The sequence below is a fragment of the Lichenostomus cassidix genome, chromosome 1, assembly GCF_008360975.1.
Source record: "Lichenostomus cassidix isolate B80296 chromosome 1, HeHo_3.0, whole genome shotgun sequence".
NCBI lineage: Eukaryota > Metazoa > Chordata > Aves > Passeriformes > Meliphagidae > Lichenostomus > Lichenostomus cassidix.
The window spans coordinates 63,069,058-63,091,048 of record NC_139479.1 but is presented as its reverse complement, the minus strand read 5'-3'; the positions used below and the strand labels follow the sequence as shown (position 1 = coordinate 63,091,048).

The 21,991-nt window shown below is 41.3% G+C and overlaps 1 protein-coding gene across 2 annotated transcripts in view; it reads left to right on the top strand.

The window, feature by feature from the left end:
* DHRS12 (dehydrogenase/reductase 12) overlaps positions 1-21,489 on the top strand; it is a 29,218-nt gene extending 7,729 nt beyond the window's left edge. The window contains exons 4-10 of one of the 2 annotated variants that reach the window (XM_085060599.1): positions 2,137-2,229; positions 3,040-3,121; positions 12,624-12,685; positions 13,426-13,530; positions 14,085-14,175; positions 15,456-15,593; positions 18,165-21,489. In XM_085060599.1, coding sequence (XP_084916725.1) covers positions 2,137-2,229; positions 3,040-3,121; positions 12,624-12,685; positions 13,426-13,530; positions 14,085-14,175; positions 15,456-15,593; positions 18,165-18,292 — 699 coding nt within the window. In that variant the 3' untranslated portion in view covers positions 18,293-21,489. The remainder of the gene's footprint in view (positions 1-2,136; positions 2,230-3,039; positions 3,122-12,623; positions 12,686-13,425; positions 13,531-14,084; positions 14,176-15,455; positions 15,594-18,164) is intronic. The other variant, XM_085060607.1, reaches the window with a different exon arrangement.
* Positions 21,490-21,991: the final 502 nt, after the last annotated feature.

The following is a 21,991-nucleotide window of genomic DNA, read 5'->3' as shown; positions in this document are numbered from 1 at the left end:
ACTTGCTGGGAACTCAGATGTAAGGTATTGTGGGGAGTCTGCTGGGGCTGGTCTGGACCTTGTATGAATACCTCTTGTTGCCCAACCACATGGACACCTGTGACATTGTGAGGGGGTGATCTGGAGTTCATCAAGAGCATTTACAGAGAGTCAAGGGCATGGGAGCTCAAGCAGTAGTCTCCTAAATCTGTACAGAGAAAGGGAAGGCCTTGGGTAGGAACATATACACCCTGCAGGTCAACACCTGAATGTTCAGCTGGTGTAACTTTGGCCTTTGTCACTTTGTCTTTGGCCTTTATGGCCTCTTGGACCTTCTCTGTAAAATGAGCATTGCTGAGCAGCAATGACAAATTGGAGCAGGAATGTCTTTGCCAACAGGTTTGCTAAGCCTTGTGAGAAAGCCTTTAAACTGGTTTCATTGGTTTGTAGTGACCAAACCCAGAAGAGTAGTAGAGTCGTGGGGACAGTGAGTACTTATCTAGGGGACAGCAAAATGGAGGAAGCTCTCACAGTTTTCATGAGAAAGCAGTGTGTCTGGGAGCCTATTTAAGATGTCTGTTCGTGAATACACATAGCATAGGAAACACGGGAATCCATGCATGACTGCGGAGCTGTGATCTCACTGGGATTAGAGAGAAATGGTTGGCATGACTAGAATGCTGGAGTGGATGTATACCCTTCCCATTCGTGCTGGTCTTGGCTAGGGTAGAGTTAATTTTCTTCACAGTGGCTAGTATGGGGCTGTATTTTGGGTTTGTGCTGAGCACAGCACAAATGAGATGCTTTTGCAATTGCTGAAAAGGGCTTACATAGAGCCAAGGCCTTTTCTGTTTTTTTACTGCCACACTGGAGAAGAATTTGGGGCTGCATGGGAGACTGGGAAGAAACAGCTGGGACAGGATGACAAACTCACCAAAGGGATATCCAGACCATATGGCATCATGTTCAGTATATGAAGAGGGGGAAAGAAAAAGGAACAGAGAGATGTTTGGAGTAGTGGCTTCCAAAGTAACCATTATGGGTGATGGGGCCCTGCTCTCCTGGAGATGGCTGAACACCTGCCTGCCCATGAGAAGCAGTCAATTAATTCCTTGGAAAAAGCCTAAACCACCTGATATTCCCAGACAGTTTCCCATCCGAGTACTAACCAGGCGCAATCCTGATTAGCTTCTGAGATCAGACAAGATTGGGTGTTCTCAGGGCAGTATGACCATGGGCTTGGGGTTTTTTGTTTGTGTATGTGGCATTTGCTTTCCCTGTTAAACTGTCTTTATCTCAACCCATGAGTTGAGATATCCCTTCTGATTCTCTCCCCAATCCCTTTGGTGAGATGACTCTGCTTATGAGCAAGAGGGGAGCAGTGCTCTCCGTAACTTTGATAAGGCTTTTTGCATGGATCTGCCCAGGTGACTGGGGAGATGAGACATGTGATGTGCAAGGTGAGTCTCAGAAGGCTGATTTTGCTCAGTGTTAAGCAGAGAAGGTGGAGATGGGTCTTGCTGTATTCTACAGCCGTGTGATGGGAGTGTGTAGGGAAGGCACTACCATGCTTCTCTTGGAGGGCTGCAGGGGGAGGAAAAGAGGCAGTTAGCACAGATTGGAACAGGGACAAAATTCTGAGTAGATGGTAGGAAAAATGTTTTCATCATGAGGGTGATCAAACACTGTAGGCTCAGAGCAAGGGGCTTAGACAGGCTGGTGAATTTCCATGTTTGCCAAGCAGCCTCCAGGGGTCTCTTCCAACCTAGATTATTCTCTAATGCTGTGACCTTGAACATTTCCTTGGAAAGTTCAGCCAAAGAGAAAGCTGCTGTCTAAATTGTTTAAACTGAAATTTTGCAAGCTTTGCAATATTTTTCAAGTTCTCTGCTATGCCTGTCTGTCACATGTATTCATCTAGTAGACTCTCTCTTAACTTTGGCATTAAAAAGCTGTGTCTCAGAAGCAGCAGAAGTGACTAAGCATGTTTTAAGGACTAGAGTTAAATTTCACAGATATGCATGTTAACCTGTATTAGTTGTGTTCTGGAGACAATATTTTTTTCATACTGCTTAAACACCTTTTCACCTCAACAGCCCTAAACAGGATCTCTCTCCACTTTTCCTGTTTATTGTGACTTAGTTTCTTTTCCTTTAGAATATCTTCTTGCATATTGTGGATATATCTAATCCCAAGGAAATATGGAAGTTTGCTGAAAAGTTCCAGAATGAGCATAAATTAAATGTGTTGGTAAGTTCATGTATTAAATCATGTGTGTCTGTATCGGGAGTGTGTAGCCTATGAATTTGTCTGACAGGTCATGTAGATTTCCCACTTTGGCCCACAGTTCTCTCCTTAATTTTCTCTAAATGTTTTTTTTCAGGAGTCTCCATGGTTTGCTTGCTCTTTTCCCTTCTCGTTTCACACAGATGTGCTACAACAAAAAAGAAATCATTGATTTTTATGCTGCATCTTTTGAGACATTACACATTTTCTCTTTGATTGTTATTACTAATACCATTGTCCCTCTTAAAGCTAGACCTTCTGAAAGATTAAGCTTTTACAAAAAATCCAAAGACTAAAACAGAGCCAGGGAGAGAGCAAACAGCTAATCATCATGGTTGGCAAGGGGCTCAGTACAGTTTCCCGTTTTTTTAGCAGTGAAAATTTGCTTGAAAGAGCTATACTACAGCTATGGCACCTGGAACAGTTCCTGTGGTGCTTACTAGATGATGATAAAAGGGGATAATAACTGATAAAAAGGGGAAAATAACTTTTGAGGAGTATGGCACTAAACATGCAGGAAGCTGTGTAGAGGCAGATCTTTTTTTTGAGGCGGGAAGGAAAAGCCTGAGCTCCTTCTGGAAGGTAAGGCAGGGAAAGAAGTGTATCTGAGACTATGATAGCTGCACACAGCTTGCAAGCATGTTGTATTGAAACAGCATGTAGTTTTGTGTTGCAGTGTCAGAAAATAGTAAATTAATGTGGACAGCTCATATATGTGGATTTCCTTGGAGATATTTGTGTACACTGTTTTTGTTTAAAGGACTTGTTTTACAGATCAACAATGCAGGATGTATGGTGAATAACAGAGAATTGACTGAAGATGGACTTGAAAAAAACTTTGCAACAAACACTTTGGGTGAGTATTGAAGATTTAGTTCTGGAGCAGGCTTTGCTTACAGAAGTGTGTTTTTATAGCTGGATTAGTGAGGTGCGTATTCTTGCTCAAAGAGGGATCATAGCATTCCTGTCCTTCCTGCCAGGGAAGGACAAGAAGAAATATTACAGCTTGTTTGGAGTGTCATTTTTTAAATTTCTTCGTTTTTCAGTTGTTCTGATGTCAGCATCTTTATTTATCATAGCAGAAGTGGACAATTTCAGGTCAATTCTGAAATTTGCTCGGGGACTCTGTTCCAAGCTTTGCTGCTAGTGCTACTCATTGTAATAATTGTGTTTCTGGGGCTTGGATGGAGCCCGGAGCATGTTCAGATGTTTAAAGAGACATTTAAATGTTTGAGTGGGCTTGCACAGCCCTGTTTGATGTGACAGAAGCACTGTGTAGGAAGCCCGTGCCATATACAGTGCCCTGGACACGCTGAAACAGATGCAATCTCTAGTCAAGGGATTGAGCAGAAGTGGGCAAATCTTGGGCACTCAATGAAAAAGGGGCATTATGAGTGACCTGTGTGGCAGTGGTATAAGAGGGACAAATAATAGGAAGCAAATCAAGAGGGAAAGATGAGATGTGGAAGAGCAGGGAAAATAGCAAGCAAAGTGGAAGGTTCTCCCACAGAAGCCATGGGAAAGATGGGAGTAAACAGCCAGGCAGCAGAGAGGAGAGCTGTCTGACACTGCTGATGTCTGTAAGGCTGAAAGCTGCACCTCTTGCAAAAAGACATGCGGTGCTTGCATCAACCCAACAGTTCTGACACTCTTCCCCCTCTGCCTCCATGCAGGGTAGGTGGATCTCTCAAGAGACTGTCTTTAATATATTCAAAAGTGACACGTGAAGGAGGAACTCTGATGCTTTGTTCCTGTATCTTCCTCCTGTTCATCAGTATTTGTAATGAGGAAGGGGAAAACCTAGTCTATAAAGATAAGGCATTTATAGAACTAGTATAACGTGGAAAACAATGTTGTTTTTTATTCTTAGCCTTTTTCCTGTGTTGATTCCTTAATACCTATTTATGTTTGAAAACTAACATTTTAGTATAAATGTCTTGCGCTTCACTGTTACTGTGCATACAGCTCTGTTTTTCTGCAAGTCTGAATACGTTAAACTGACAGTTAAATCAAGTATAAAGGCACAGATTCATTTTCTTTAAACTAATATTCTGCTAACAATCTTCTGTTTGTCATGGTCAAAAAATTCAAAATTAGTTTTATTTTGCCATCAAATTCCCCTTGGCTGCACAAGTACAAGAACTTCTACCTTGAGGAGTCTATTTGCCTTAAATGAGTTTAACCCTCTTGTGGTCTTTCAGACAAAACCCCAGCAATGTGCAAAGGTACGGTTTATCCAGAGAAAAGCAGAGTGAAACAAACACGACAGTCTGAATGCAAAAGCATGTTTTGGTTTAGTTTTAGACATTGAGAATATTAAGTGCTGAGGAACTGTACTAGTGCATCACTTGAATTATATTTTATCACACAAGTAGTAGCAGCAAATTCTGCTTCTTCAGCTGTAAATCAGCCTTACTAGAGGTATACAGCTGCACAGAGGAAGCTGAATTATGGTTGTAGCAAACTAGGAAAATGCCCATATTATCTTTTGTGGATGTTACTTATAGATCTCCTTTATTCGTTCATATATAACTTGCTGCATGATTGTATAAGAAGTTTAAGGAGGTAAATCATGCTCTGTTGTCCAACTTCTTCAGAGTTCAGACAAGGACTGAGTTGTTTGCTTAGACTGCTTCTCTCTAGACAAAAATAAGGATTAAATGTTGAATCTTTTAGAACAGAGTGGGACTTGGTTAAGCTTGAAGAGGCTGCCAGTGCAATAGGAAGCTTCTGTGCTTGCAGGCTGGACACACATGAAGGATCAAGGCTACAAACCACAGGCTTTTTTCTTCAAAGTCAGGGATAGGGTAATAAATCATAACATCTGGAGTCAAAGTAGGAGAAAGCAGTGTGGAGAAACACCTGTCAGAGTAGATGCTGTGTTATTTCCCTAAGTGCTAGGTGCCTTTGGGTGTGTTTTACTTGGGAGAAGTTATTTCTGTTTCAGTAACTCTCTGTGGTTATACGTTCTCAGAGGAAAACCTGCCTAAATTAGATATGGCTGGTATATAGGTTGGCTATAAAGAATGTGATCTGAAAGAAGAAACTAAATTCCCCTCTTTCCTCCATTAAAGCTAAAGCCTGAAGGGTGACATGGACTCAAGGCCCTTCTTTGGAAAATGTGCAGTTGTCTCTCGCTTGACTGATGAGATAGAATAATATCAATATCTTTTGCAGATCTTTACATGTAGGGTGTTCCTTCCATGTTTCTTTCACTATTTTTTTCCTACCCTGGATCTAAGCTCTGGTCTAGTAAAGGAGTGTGTAGGTTGTAACTATCTAAGAATGCAAGACTGAAATATAACATGCTTTAAATGCACAACACAGTTTTTGAATTCTGTATCTGATATCTGATTAACATTTATATAAGCTGTAAAGTTGCTCATTTAGGTGTCTGAAATGCTGTGGAACTTTTACATCTAGTCTAGGAATATTTTCCTCTTGACTGATCTGTTAGTCCATTTTTGAGCATAATGGATGTGAGTGTTCAGTTCTAATTGATCGTATGACTTGTGCAACATACTTTATATCATGATCTTTTCTTGGACATACATGGGACAAAAATGACTGCATAAGTCCTCTCATATGAATATGTATAAAAATAACAGCAGTTAGAATACAAAGTAAAATTCCCTTAATGTAAAACACAGCTGACTGGCTAATTGAGGATAGCAACTGAAATAAGAGGTGTATAGTCCTCTCTGGTGCTGTCAGAATATGCAGGTGGATGAAGGTAATGAAAATGTAAAATGCAGGTTGATAGCTAAGGTTTTGTATGGTTTGTTTAGTATTCAAGTTCAAGCTGTAAAGTGCTTTGAGCAGGTGGTGGCAGCTGCTGGTGCCTGTAGCATCCTTAAAATGAGTCTGAGGCACAAACGCTGTATGGCTTGTTGTGGTTCTCTTGTTGCTCTCAAATGAAACACATTTTTAAACCAGGACACCTTTTTTCCCTGCTAGAGCCTCAAGAATTGTCTGATTGCTGGAGCTCAGTGAATGTAGAGAGCAGAATGGCTGTGGAACACTTAGATTGTAATGTGGGAGCAGTGGCCAGGCACGAGTCTGAAATAGCACTTTGCTGATTGAAACGCACTTTCAGTATGAAATTGAGTGACTTGCTTGGGGTAATGTGGGCAGATTTCTTGGGGAGCTGCCAATCCTGATGGGCAGATTTTTTGTTCTGTCCTCTAATTTGTGTGATGTTGTCATTGTATTTCTTCCTGTGGGCTGACCATGTACTCAGGATTGCATCCAGGAGCTGGGCAGCAACAAGCAATCATTTCTTCTGATGAGATTTGCAGACTTCTGAGTCAAAAACTTCTCTTAATTTAATTTTATTTTACTTGTTTTAGTATAACTCCCAGAAAGACTATTAAAGCTGGTGGTATTCAGTCATTTTGGAAAAAATGTCAGCATTGATAAGCAAGTGGAGGCAAAAGCAGCATGTTCTTATTGAAGCACCGGACATTTAGCTGAAACAATCCTTGTTCCTCTATCTTATTGCCCACCTCATGTTACTTTTACTCAACGTATCTTCCTGCTTGACATGGAAAAATGGCATACATGTTTCTTTTTTATTGCTACTTGCCAGCCAAGGGGATGCTAAAACACACTGAGATAAATAAATGATGTTCCCAGTATGCATCTTTTCTTCAATCTAATGTGCCCTCATGTTTTAATAATATATAGATATATTCTTCTGCTCTCTGCGCAAGAAGAGTTAGAGCCAGAGGAAATAAAATGTTTGTCTGTCATAGTAACACTATAGCCCATCTATGGCAAACTGCCTAACTTGGATGGATATTTGTCAGTCACTTCCCTACACATGAATTGTATCTAACTGCAGTTTCACAGAAGCCAGTGCAGCCTGGTGTGTTCTGAATTACTTGGAAGTCAAACAACTTGGATACTAGTTGTCAGTCTGCTGTAAGTTCAGTGCCTGATCTTTGGCAAGACAACCTTACCTGTGAAAAGGAGGATGTGGTACCAGTTTTCTTTCAAAAGAGCTTTGAGACTTGTGGATGAGAGGTAGTATGTGAAAGGATAAGGCTGAATATAATTGCACATCCACTAGCTATACTGAAGCCTAGTTCCCAGGAGACAGAGAAACCCTTGTTGAGATGAGCTTTATCATTTGAGGGAAATGTAAACCTTTGCTTTGTGTTTCATGTTCATTAACTGTTCCCGTACATTCTCAGTTATTGCTAGTGCAGTGGAATTGGCCCCCAGAGGCAGCACACTAAAATCTTCATTCCTAATCTCTTACTCAGGAAAAGAAACTCAGGGATGTCTCTGACTGGGAACTGGATAAACTGTAGGTTTGAAAAGATAATCAGGTCAAGGAGGAATGTCAATTTGTTGGGTGATTTTGTTTGTTTGTTTCTGTGGTTTATTTTCACTTGGACTCAAGAAAAGCAAGCCATTTTATCTGATTTTAACCAGATAAATGAGCCATTGAAATCTGTACAATAAAAGTTTTTTGGTGGGGTTTTTCTTCTGGGTTTTTTTTTTTTTTGTTCCCACTTTTTTTACAGTTGAAATAACACTGTCCTAATAATGCTGCAAAGCTCAGGCAGATGAAAAACTTCAATGAGTGTGGTGCTGGCTGCCTGCCCTTATCTGCATGGTAGCAGGGTAAAAACCTCGCCAGCAATGTGCCACTAATTGCCAGATAGAACATCAAGCAAAAAATATTCTGAACTCCACCAAGACACTTGGGTCCACAATAATTGTATCATCAATTAATTTGATGTTATCAACAGGTAGTGGCTTTACAATGTTACTTCCACTGAAACAATAATTTTCTTCAAAATTGATTTGCGAAGTGCAGGGTTTAGTATCACATTAAATCTTAAAGCAGATTGGAGTATGTGTTTATGTACTCTTATTGTATGTGATATCCTGTTGAATTTCAGTCTGAAATATGTGAATCCTAAGGAGTCTTCCAGGTTTTGGCAGGCTGATCTACACACTAGCAGTTTGGAAATCTGCATGCACAGTATTTGTTTATATTTTCTGTTTGGGCTGTTCTGTTTTTTACTTAGTTTCATGTTCTTTCATACAGAAAGACTGGCAGTTTTGTGTGGGGAAAGAATGGTGTCTAATACACTCTAGACTGCTGTCCCTTGCACTAGGATAGCTTTCAGTTTGTTCATGTCGTGAGATCCAGTGGAATAACTGTTGCAAGAACCTTTCCACAAGACCTAAGAATAGTGTCTTCCATGGAGTCCCCTCAGCTTCTACATCATATCATGGGAAAGGTAGCATAGCTTTATTTAGGAGTTTACGAGGCTGATTTTTGTAGTTTTGGGACTTTTTTTAAAAAACAACTTACTGTATGCATCAAATGTTTATCTCCATAACAATGCCTCACTTTCTGCACTTACATCATTAATGTTTAACTCTGTGATTGTCAAACCACTGAATTAGTGCTTATCCAGGTTGACAGAGAAGTTCACTACCTGGAATCAAAAGTGGGAGTTGTTAGTTAGAGCACAGTATCAGGTTACTTAACTAAATTGAGAAGATCTCAGAGCAAGGGGAGCAATTACAAAACAGGCCACAAGGGAATGCATGGTGATTCAGTATTTTTGGTGGGTTTTGTTTTTGTGTTTAACAAGTAGACATGAAACTTTAAATAATGTGATTCACACTTGGGAGGGAGTGTGCTTGAACAATGTGTGATCTCATGAAATGCCATGCTCATTACTTTTACTGGAATGACCATGTTTAGTGCATAGATTGGCAACCCACCCTGTCTACTTTAGCATATGACACAGTTGGTTTAATGGTGTGTGATTGTGGAGTTGCTCTATAGAAAAGTATTAATTACTCTGCATTATACGTGATTTCCTATTATGTGAGATCAGCTTCAAGACATAAAGCCTACGGAAGTTTTTCCAAAGTAAGCTAATGTTAAGAGACAGTTTATCTTTAAAATAAATTGTACATCTATCCCAGGAGCCTTTTTAACTGGGGAAAACATGTCCAGCCAGTACTGTGTCAAACCTCATCACACAGAACAGGGCTGTAGCTTGTCCAGTAGGTTTTGCAAGTCAACTCTTCACCTTGGCAGAGTTCAGTGAGGGCAAGATGAAATGCTGTATACGCGTGTGATAGACTGGACTCACCTTCTTCTGCATTCCTGCTGCTTCTGAGCAAACTCCCAAATCCATCTTGCTGGACTCCTTTTGTGTCACAGCAAATACTTCTCTTCAAAGGGAAATGTTGTATACCATTTATTTCACTGATATCTTTTTCCCCGTTACACCGGTGGGAGACAAGCTTTTGGGCCATGTGGACAGTATACCTTCCAGTGACAGGAAATGGTGATGCACAAATCTGGCCCCTGTCACACAGTCCTAAGTGCAGGAAGTACCAGCTGTATGTCTAGCAGATACCCTGTACTTACTGCTTTCAGGGCAAGGCACAACACTGTTGAACGTTGCATTTCCTTTCATGTACTTTTGTGTTAAACCATTAAATAAAAAAAGAAACTTCAAAAATCTGTACAGTTTGAACACAGTGATAATTAAGCATTCATCACATTTGATATGCTTTACCTTTGTTAACTAAGACGTGTGGGAGGAAGCTTTTCCTTTAGCAGACAAAAGTGTTTTTTGCATCAAGTAAATGTGTTAGAATGCTCAAGTGCTCATTTTGGAAAGGCTGATATCCAGTACATTGGTGTTAATTATCAAGTGTTGGCAAAAGGATAGACAATTTAGATGTTGCCTTGATTTCCTTAAGTAGGGGCAGAGATGAATGCAGTTTTTTCTACCAAATCAGTCTTGGTTTTCCTTGCAAAGTTTTTTTTTATCAAGAAGGATCTCCTTTTTTATAATATGGCTGTGGCAGGCAACACCTTCATTTGCCACTTTGCCTTTTACTCAGAAATTAATTTCTGTGTTAGTGCCTGCTGTGATACAGCTGTGCAGGACAAAGAACCTGCCATGAGGTACATGGCTGTGCCAGGCCCTGCATGACCATACTGAGAATTCTCCCAAGCCCTTTGAGTGTCACTGTCAAACTATGGGCCAGCTTTTGCAGGGATAAGAATGAGGAGGTTTCAGTTGATGGTGATGTATTCCAACCAGCAATAAACCTTGTTAATAAAATATATCTGTTCTACTCTTCCTGTTCTAAATTTCTTTTCCAGGCTGTTTTGCCTGACAGACCAGCCCAGGCAAATAAGAATGTATAAAATCCAAGTATTTTTGTTAAAGGAATGAGGAGTTTGTGTTCAAACACTTAAAATGGGGACAGTAGTTGGTGAAGTATTTAGCAGTGGGAGAAATTAAATGCTTCAGCCTTAATGCCTGCTGCATCGTGTCTGTGTGTGTTTTCAAATACTGTTGCTTACCAAAGGAAGAAGCTGTGATCAAAACTGCTCTGTTTATGCTCTGTCTCAAAGCAAATGAACAAGTGGTTTTGTGGGGCAAAAAGACTGAATGCTCTGGCTTTGTGGGATTTACTGAATTCTTAATAAACTTGAGGAAGAGAGGACATGTGGGCTTTGCAGTTAGTTTGTGGTTTTAAATAAGCACATAAACTTCTGACAAGCTGTAGTTGCTTTAAGCAGGATTTTTGGCATTGAGCATTTCTCTTATCCAGCTGGAAAACAAAACAAAACTCAGTTGTTAATGAGGCAACATTAGTGCATTCATCTTAGCAGTTCTTTAGAATTAACAAGTCAACATGAAGCGTTGTATTAAAAGTGTAAATTAATCTGCAGGACAGTAAAATGGAGCATCATCAGAGCTGGTGCATTGCAGCTCTGCCTTTAGGAGATGCAGCTTATTTAACCAAGATATGATATTACTTTGCATTTTGAAGAATCCACAGCCAAACAACATTTAATCCGGGCTCTCAGCTTGTACTGAAGTGATTTTTTTCGGGTTATTTTTTCCCACATGGCGGCAGTCTCCCCTGACAGTCAGCAGCAGTTCTTGTACCGATGATGTCATCTCTCAGTCTCCCCGCCGCTGCCAGGGGACACAGCCCGGCTCTCATTATTCACTCGCAACTGCCTCTGCTCGCATTTTCTGCTGAAGACAGGCTGCAGTTACTCATCTGCTGTGCATTTGCTTGGTTTGATTTGCCAGGGTTTTAAATATATTGTGTGTTTATGGACATACCTCTGATTATACAGAGAAAGTGAAGACTGCTGTGACTGACAGGGGAACTGAACAGTTTGTTCATCAAGCATGTAACGTGTTTATTTTTTGTATCATATTTATAAACGTGCTGTATTTTAACTGGGTGATCTCATTGCCTATGTGGAAGAGAGGTTATAAAGACATGCTGAAGTCTTCATGCCTAGTGAAAAACATGGCTTAGGTAGCTCATAGAAAAAATACATTTATTGCTGAAAAGAATTGTTGAACTAGAACATTTGTGAAGACATGAGAGCGAAGTAAATGCAGAAACACTAGACTAAATGGGGCTAGATTAATTTTGAATTAAATAGAATTTTTTAAAATACATTTTAAACAGAAAAAAAATCTCTGAAGAGATAAAACCAAAAAAATCTTTGTGTTGCACTCAGTTGGGTGCAACATCACTAGGTGTGTCTGTGTGTCTGAATCAAATACGCTAACAGTTGAACAGTGTTTGGAATAACAAACTTTGCTGGTCATGGTAACAGCTGTAATGGAATATATTTGTGTGGTGTGCACAATCTTTGCTAAATGAACACGAAGCAGGGAAGGACACAATTAAGTTTCCTCAAGTAATCTTAGCTCAGCCTTGGGCAGGCAACAACATTTTTTCCCCCAAGGATCCTTTATCTTTCATAATGGTCATGCAGAGGATTGAAGGGCTGGGTTTTGTGTGCAACACAAATCAAAAGTGTCAGTGTACTCTGAGTGATTTCATAGCGAGAAGGCAAATACGGACAAGTCTTAAGTGCACATGCAGTGCATTAAGAACTGCAAGTATGAACTACATTTTCCTTCTCTTGTTCATGACCCAGCTTAGATCTGTGTATGCCACATTTGGAGGGGAAATGCATTCCCCTTTCTTCACTGGCATCACCTTCCCCCACCCAAGGAATTTCATACCTGAGCCATTTTGCCTTCAGATTCATGGCTGAATGTAGTGAGCCATTTTCTCTATAGGTACAACAAATGTAAAAGTCTATAAAATAACATATGCCTTCTGCTCAGTATATGGTAATTTGAACCACTACAAATTGAGTTGGCACATTGCAGGTGAAGCAGCCACAAAAAAAATCATTGTCAAATTCAGATCAGGTTTCAGGTATAAAGAGACTTTGGGTTTTGGGTTGTTGTAGAGGGTGGAAAGAGAAGAAAGCTTTTTTTAAAAAGAGAAGTTAATGTTGGTGCCTGTCTGTCTTTTAGGTACATACATCATGACAAGTGCCCTGCTGCCCCTCCTGGAAAAAGAAGTTGATGCCAGAGTGGTGAGTCTGTGATGCTGTTTAAAAGAGGTGTTTTACTATTCTTACCTTCTGGTTTGTGGCAGCAGTTCTCTGACTGTGTTAGCAATGCAGGATTAGTTATAATGCTGTAAGGATCTCTAGAATCCTCTTGGATTTTGCTAACAACAACCTCGTCCTCTAAGGCAAAGCTCCTACCTGCTGCTCTCAATCCTTCATTGGAAATCAGAGAAAAACACTTCATTTGGGAACTTACCCTCTTAGTTTCCCTAGGGCAAGCTACCTCCTGCAGCAGAGTGCCGAATACCTACAACAGGAGGCTTAAAAGAACTTTACAGATCTTGGTGTAAAATAAGACAGCAGGTGCATTTTTTAAAATTAAATTTCCCAAGTTTTGCATGGCTTCTAATTAATTTCTGTAAATGCTAAACATACAAACTGCAAAACAGTGCTATTCTGCTATTTTCATTCTCCCCATTACTTTTCAAAAGGAAGAAGCACAAAATTCCTGAAATTAATCAACATTCCTTCGAATGAAAATCACTTCCTAAAAAAACTTACATATCTTCCACTTCATCTCCAGGTATGCTCCACTCCTGAGCATAAGCATAATGCAAAGAGTATGCAGAGGAATCCTGCTCCATAGGGACTTCCAAATATGGCCTGAAGACCACATTGCATGCATGAGTGCATCTGTGGGGAGTTCCTGCTTTTGCTTTTCATCTATTTGCTTTTCATTCGTTTTTTCATTCATTTCATTACAGATCACTGTCTCTTCTGGGGGCATGCTAGTTCAAAAACTAAACGTATCCGACTTGCAGTCGGAAAGTGGGCCATTTGATGGAACTATGGTGTATGCACAGAACAAGGTACAGTCCGGGGGATTGAAAACAAAGCCCAGCACTTCTTTGCTAGGCAGCTCATATCATCTGCTTTGCAAAAAGCCTGTTGTTCACTGCTGCTTTCCCGTTGCATCCAACCCGTACGGAGATGCACAGGCAATAATCTTCATGGCTATGATGGCATGCCCTTAGGAGTGCATACATCTTGCATGGAGAGCATAGCTAGACTGTCATTTGATATGGTAGAAGTCCCAAGGGGGAACACTGTCTTTAGCTGATGAACCCTGTCTGCCTGTTTAGTTCTTGCCCACAGTCTGCAGCAAGCAGACGTGGTCAGTAAAAGCAGTGAAGCCTCTTTAAAAATAAACTTGTGGCCAGAGTATGGATGGCAATGACTGTGGTGGAAGTCTCTGATGAAATTATCCAATAAATCCAGTCAGGATGAGCAAGGGTATATTTCTGCTGGACATAAATGCTCTGGTATTTATGGCACATTTGATGTAGTTTATTTCCCTGGGAGCTAATTTGGTGGACAGGCTGTTGGACTCAGTGCTAGTGTGGCTCTTATTGCTCTATCCTAGAGACAGCAAGTTGTCCTGACAGAACAGTGGGCAAAGGCTCACAGAAACATCCATTTCTCCGTAATGCACCCCGGCTGGGCAGACACTCCAGGTAACATCTACTTCTCACTCTGACAATACCTTTTTCTTTTCAGGATTAGTCTAAAAGCAAAGAGAAATGAAACCTCCTAGTATATTTTCCCAACAGGTGCAGTAATTTCTTTTCTCCAAACTGGTGCTTGAAGTAGTTTTATATCCCCTTGGTGGCTCTATTCTGCACAGTATCTGCTAGCTGTGTATATCTAGAGAATAATAATGGGCAGTGAATGCTTCCAGCCCTGCACAAATGCACGGCAGAGACATAGTTCTTTAAGGTAACCTCTAAGTTACATTTGTAGTGGAACTGTTAAATACACAGATGGAGCTTCTGCCTCTGTAAGTACCAACATGCAGACACTGGGAATTTGTGAGGGCATGTAGGAGAATGGAGAATGCACCACTGTGCAAGCCCTGTTCCTCTACTCTTCCTCTAAACATTTATTGCTGTGGAGAAGCAGTTTGGCCAGACAGCTCTTTGTCTGAGCTGCAGCTGTTCTTCAGTGACTCTGCCTCAGCACATGGGCCAGCATCAGTCATGCAGTATACATGGTACATCCCCCAGTGTTACCAGCCCCCAGTGCCCAAGCTTGGGATGCAGAATAGCAGTTCCATCTCCAGGTCTTTTGTAGGGATGCAGTTTCCAAAATTTCCTTCTGATGACAGAAGCATTTACCCTGTCTACTTTATGCTTGAAAATAGCCCTTTCCAACTAAATATCCTGGTGTTCCTTTTTCTTTAAAATACATTTAATTTTGCACTTCCTTTGTGGATTTCAAACCTTTGTAGATTCCAAGCCATAAAGTTATCCCACCTTAAAGTTCCAAGGCTATCCAACCCCAAAAATAAACACCTATAGTGGAAGGGCCTTGAGTCATGCAGTTTTTAAATACAATGCTGCAACTGGTTTCCTAAAACTGGTGAGCAAATAAGAGCTAAAAATCCCATTAGAATACCTGCTTTTGGAATTTCTGTTTTCCCTGTGTTTGTCATCTTTACAGTTTAGAGTGGAGTTGGCTCAGGAACCTGTCACTGATCGTGTTGTCAGTTTTGTCGCTGCAGTTTGACCCAAACAAACAATTGGTGGATCATCTGGCAGCTTAGTGAGCTTAGTGCTATTCTCCCACAAGCCATCCTACTCCCATAGGGGGAAATACTCATTTTCTTCCATAAGCTCCAGAGATGCCTCCTCTTCTTCCTACACACAAAATGGCAATTTGAAGCTGTTCTTTTTTTTTTCTTTCTTTTTCATCAAAAAGCCTTGCATGGTCACCATTCCATTATTATCTTTTGCAGCTGTGAGATCAGCCATGCCCGATTTCTACGAGAGGATGAAGAACTCGCTGCGCACAGACGCCCAGGGAGCTGACACTGTCCTGTGGTTGGCAGTGTCAGCTGAAGCAACAAAGCTACCCAGTGGCTTGTTCTTCCAAGGTAAGGAGGCACTGTCTCACACTGGATAGACTGGAGAACCCTAGGCTGCCTGAGCTTAGGATCCCTGCCTGGCCTGGAAGGGGATGAAGGCTGGACCAGGCAGCTTGTTCAAAGGCTAAGGCATTTCTCCAAGTCATTTCAAGACTGAAGGGTGGAGTGAACATCATGTTAAGTCATTATATTCCTGCTTTTGTCCTCTAAAGTAGCTGTTAGAGGCTTCAAAGCATTTCTTTAGGGAGGATTGGGGATTTTTGTAATGAAAATGGCTGCATGGAGGACTGTGCCAAGGGAAGGTGAATCACAGCAGTCAAACAGCATCTTTTATGGTGCTAGGAAACAAGCATCTTTCTCACAGAGCACTGGGAGCTGGCTTTGCTTTGACAGGTTCTTCTTCCTACTGTTCCATGCTAGCTAAAACTGCCAATTCTCCCTTTCTCTAACACTGGGCAGAGACTTGAGCACAGTGGCATTTTTGACCCTGAGCTTAGGGAATGGAAAAGGAGGGCAGAGCCTATCTTTACTCCCAGGCAGATGACGGGCGTCTTTGTAGGAGCAGCTGGAAGCAGGGATGCCTCAATGGTGATGCAGGTCAGTCCAGAAAGAGAAAGCTCAGGGTAATTGCTTGCAGAAGCTACTGTTGGATGTGGCACTCAAATCCTGATTCACAGAATTTCTATATGGAGAATGCAGGAAGCTCAGACTTTTACAGATTTGGGTTGACCTTGTCCCTTCTGTCCCACAGACAGTCACACAGAGTTGGCTGACAGATACTTAAATGGACATTTTTCATGTCAGCATGTGGTGCATGTGGAAACCCTCCCATCCCAACTGGTCAGCCTTCTTTGTAGAACCAGGCTTTGCCTTCCTCCTACTCTGATCACCTTCTTCTGTCCTAATGCTTCTGCTCAATTTTCTTTCTGTTTCTCTCATAATTCCACCAGGATCTTGCCTTTGGCCTTTGTCTACCCTCACCTTTGGTAAATAGGGAACATGCCCTGGCTCTTTAGCTAAAGCTATTCACTTTTGAGAGCTTTGGTCCTGGCATGACTGTTCTTAAAGCTGCCACAGAAGTCGTGTGTCTGTGTCCTGTGCTTATCAAATAGTGGTGCAGTCAGTGATTTCTCACTCCTACTGCCTTCTGGAAGCCACAGCTTAGTATGGGCATTCCTCAGGTCCTTTCAGTAAAGGGTTTGGGGTGCAGGAGCACTTTACCACAGACCTCATGCTTTTGGTGCTAGGCAGCCATTTTCCAAATCAGTCACATTTTCCCTCCATTTTCTGCATTCTCTTTTACTCTTCCCTCAGAGAGCAAACCAAAGCCAGGTTTTTTGGGGTTTTTTTTCTGAGAAAAAAATAAAGGGAAGTGAGAACATGACTACTGCTACCAGAATTCTCTGCATCTGCCAAAATATGTAAAAAATGTTTGACACAGACCTGCTTTCCAAAGACTAGAAACATCTTCTCTACAATGCTCAACTTGGCTTTCACGCCTAGTTCCCAAACTTTAGCACAGGCTACTGGAAGCACTGTGGCTATGTAGGAAGCAGTTCATAATCAGTGATGGAGAAAGGAACGTTTCTCTGCATGTTTCTCTCTCCTCAGTTTTCCATTAGCAGAAGTTATGTGCTGTGTGCAGTCAATTAAACATTTGCTCTTACGAGAGCAAACACCTCTGCTCTCCTGGGAAGCCCAGTGGCAGCCTGATAGGTTTTCAGGGAAATCTGGTGCCTGGGGTTGCAGCAGTTTGTTCTTTTCATCTCAGCAGGCTGCTGTGGAAGTTGGGCTCACTAAATAGACTTAACAGTGCTGCACCAGTGCTCTCAGTGTTGTTCCACAGGCACCTGACAGCATTGTCACAAGGCTCCTGGGCTCTACATACCGTGGTTTTGGAGGGGAAAATCCCTTGGAGTGGATGGTGATAACAGCTGTATTTACAGAGCGAATCACAAGTGTGAGATTTGGAAAACCAAGCAAAGCACCAAACTGAGCAAACTTGGTTGGATACATGTCACTTATGGAGACTGAGCAATAAGCCCAAGTTTCTTTGCATTTAGCCATTGTTTCTAAGGATGAAAGTAAGCATGTTAAGATTGAAAATATTCCTAACAACAAAGCCCCAGCTGGGAATTTATGTAGTACTAGAAACATTACCCAGGAGGCTAGGAAAAATGTCATTTCAAGTGCAAAAGCATCCTCTGTCTGCAGCAACAAACTCCAGCTATTGCTCTTAGCTGCAGGTGTTGCACTAGTGACAGACATAACTCCACAGAGTTATGCCATAGTCCTTTTCCTGTACTGTCCCTAGCTGTAAATGGGGGCTTGCTCCACAGTCCAAGTCATATTGTGCTGCAGGAAAATCATTCCAGTTCCAAAATACAAATTGAATTAATTTAATTTTTGGTTTAGAAGACATGCCTAACTAGCATTATTTACGGGTACCTAAAAGGTAAGTTTCCTGCTTCAATGTTTCTGCTGGGCAGCATAGAGCCCAGCAGAAAAGCCTCATTTCTGCTAGAAGAGAGAGTTAAATATACCCATAAGTTGTTTGTTTTTTTTTTTCTTTTTTTCCAGACAGGCAACCAGTCCCTACACACTTACCCCTGGCATGGACCCACAGTTCACAAGAGGATGAGGAGAAACTAATGGAGGTGCTGGAAGAGTTCTCCCAGAAGTTTAAATCTGTTTCTCGAGGAACTTAGTGTCTCTACTGATACACTGTCACCACAAAGCTTCTAATTATAGAGTAACCTGCTGTTCAGGGGAAGTAGGATGTAACAGACCTGTTAAAAATCAATTGGGTTCAGGTGCTCTCATAATGAAGTGGTAGAGTGGCACCTGTGTAATTTTTTTTTTTGCTGCCAAGTCTCTCCCATTGTCAATATGCACCTGCTACCTCAAGACACACTAAGGTTGTGTTCTTTGGATTGGAAGGAAAATTGAGAGGCATTAAAATAACCCCCAAATTTTTTAAAGTTACCTAGAATAATTTAAAACACTCGGCATAGAGAAATGCAGAGGAGTGTACCTTCAGTAGCCTTTGTGAAGGACTTCAGGAAAGAAGTGAGAATGTTTTAAACGACTTTTAACTACTGTATTTGACAGGTTGGTGGCTTCCTTCACTGCATGAGGGTGATTGGGCTCAAACATATAACTGGGAATGTGGAAATCCTCTTGCACAGCCTGCTTCGTTTAAAGGGAAGGGTTCTTCACAGCCTTCACTTTCTATAAGTCAGTGCTGGTATGCAGAAATGATTTGCTTCCTCGTGTTTAAACAGCAAGAATTTAGGAACACTGCCAAATGCCTTCCACATTATTTTATGGAGCCAGGGCTAAATATTATCCCATTTATGTAAAAATATAATGAAGTAGGAGGTTTCAACACACAACACACCCAGACACATGGCTGGATCCAGCAGAGAAATGCCTACATGTCTGTAGGCATGAAGAGAAACAACATGCTAAGCTGTAACTATTTGCCATTTCTGTGAGAAGTTAAAGGGAATTGCTTTATCATTATAAATGGATTATCAGGGGAAGGGAATGCTGGCAGGATACAGGTTTTAGATGAGAATCCACCTCCTGATGAGAGGATTGTATTTTGTCTGGATCTGTTTACTTCCAGACACAGAAGACAGGATTCATCTTACCTGATCTGTGGACATTTGAATTACTCACTGAATTTCTCACTGTACATTGGTAGAGGAAAAACCAGGTTTTTTCACAGGGATTTACTGGATCTAGTTTAAGAAACACCACCTACAGTGCTGCATCTTTCTAACGGTGCTGAAGACAATCAGCTCAGACTAAGACATTCAGGTGGGTTTTATTTTGTCTTAATTATTTCAGATTTACTGCAAAGCCAAGACGATTATTAACAAGACTGGTAACACCTTTTCTCCTGAACTGAGTGTGTTTAACCAACAGGCCAAGTTGCCGCACTGTTTCACATGTGGCTCACACCAGTGTGGTAGGACAAAGGACCTAAACACAAATATAACACAGGTGTTCTTGAGCTCTCTGCAGTGACTGGGATCGAAAGGCTGCTGATGGACAGAGGAGAGCTCCTTATGTCTGTTTTACATAATTTAGTTTCCTCCTGACTGATGGTATTTCCTCATTATTCAAAGACCTCCTATTAAATATCAGTTTAGGAAAAAAACTGCTTTTTTCAGCTTACTGTCAATCTCCTTGGAAATAAAGACTTTACTGTCAGAGAGGCCCTGAGATACATTTTCCCATGATAAGCAGTACTGAGACAAGTCAGGCTGTCACAGCTCTTCCTGAAGAGCCTGGGTCAGCATTCAAACTATTGCCTCATTTATAAACTTAACTCCTTCTTGCACTGCAGTGAAAGAAAACAACAGCAAGGCTTGTACAGAGGTTTATTTCCTGCAAGTCTGGTATTAACATTTTCTATGGTTCCAACTGTTAAATACAGTTACCCAAAACAAGAGCATGGCTGGAAGCATATATAGTAACTACATTTCTTAACTCAGTAGCTGCAAGGCTAATGAAAACATTTGCAGTGCTTAGTATTTAAGTCAATTTGCTTCTCAGCTCTGCAGTACAGAAGAAAAGTTTAATGACTGGTATTTAAATAGTTCATAAAAGTAAAAAAGTGCACTATATACATATATTTAACACATTTTAGTCCACATTCTGCGCTAGTGTATTTGAATAGCCTATATTTTTCATTTTCAGTCACAGCTTAAAAATGAAGCCAAAGTTAAGAGAACTGCTTTAATCAAAGTTTGGTCACAGTGTAAAAGAGCAACATGCCATGGTTTAAGAGCACTTGTGATTTAAAAAGAAGTAAACCACAGGAAGAGCAATTAGAAACAAAGTCCAGAGTCTCACACACTTTGGTATTATGGTCCTGCTGATGCTTTATTTCAGCCTGATTACACAAGAGCAAACATGGCATGTGGCTGCAAGCCAGCAAGAGGATTTGTGTTAATGCAATTCAGAATGACTTGTACCTTCATGTAAGTGAACACATTTACAGAATCACAGGTTATGCTGAGTTGGAAGGGACGTGCAAAGATCAAGTCCAACTCCTGGCCCTGCACAGGACACCCCAAGAGTCACACCATGGGCCTGACATTATTGTTCAAATACTTCTTGAACTCTGTCAAGCTGGTGCTATGACCACTTCACTTGGGGAGCCTGTGCCAGTGCCCAGCCACCCTTTGGGTGACCCTTGGGTTCTGTCACTGGTCACCACAGAGAAGAGATCAGTGTCTGCCTCTCCCCCTCAAGAGGAAGTTGTAGACTGTACTGAGGTTTCTCCTCAGTCTTCTCTTCCACTTGTAAAACTTCATGGGCAAAATAAAAATGGCATCCAGTGACAAATTGCCAGAAAATGAAGGTGGCACAGGTCCTTGCTAAGCAGTGCACACTGGGCACTTGAGAGCACGCCTGGTTTGTAGGAATGAAATGACAAGCACAGCAGCTGCTCTTGCTGCCCTTTCCTGTTCATGCACCACCCAACACTTTTTGTGGCAGCTTTGAGGCTTCTATGACTGATCTTATTCTGATGGCTTCACTTTTTTCTTCATTTCATGAAGTCACCCAGTTGGGAATTTTTTGCTCTCAGGGATTTTGCACAGGAATGTAACACCAGAGAGTGCATGTAGAGTCAGTAATTTCCCTGTGTCCTAATGGAAAGACATAGCCCATTGTCAGTGCGGTGGGACTGACTGCAGTGATGCAGGGACCAATGCAACTTCTCTTTTTGTCTTGGATGAAAATTTTAGGAGGTCAATGTAACAGGTATCAAACAATTTTGTAAACTGCAGTTCCTCTTAAGTTTCATTTCTGGGTCGTCGTTATTTGTTGTTAAAAAAACCCTCAACAAACTAAATCAACCTGTTACTGATTAAAGGTGTAAAAAATTGTTTGCCTTTGAATACCTTTCCCATACATACGTCACTGTTTTGGATTAAACTGCAAATACCAGCTGTTGGTATTTGCAATATCATGCACCCCAGCTTCTGTGTTCCACTCACTGGGAACAAGGTGTGAGCAGGGCCACCCCTTCCTGTTAAACAAGGTGCAGGTGGGATTTGAACATTCACTGCCTGGGCTCAAAGAAGGGAGTTCTGCTATATCCTTCACTGTAGCCTGACAAGTCAGTCCTGCAAACCTCAATGGAAATAAATTTGTTTGGTGGGGCACAGTCCCAGCCATTTCAACTGTCAGTACAAGCACTAATTTGTATTTTTGTAATGACAGAGCCTTTCTAAAAGCCATGGCACTAGGAGCAGTACTAGTTTTCATTAAGCAGGTGTGAACTTGGTGAGTGAGAGTGAACACAGAGTTACTCTTTCAGGCAGTAATCTCATGGAACAGTGGAGGAGAGCAGCTATGAAGCAGTTTAATGCGTAAATTCTGGTGTA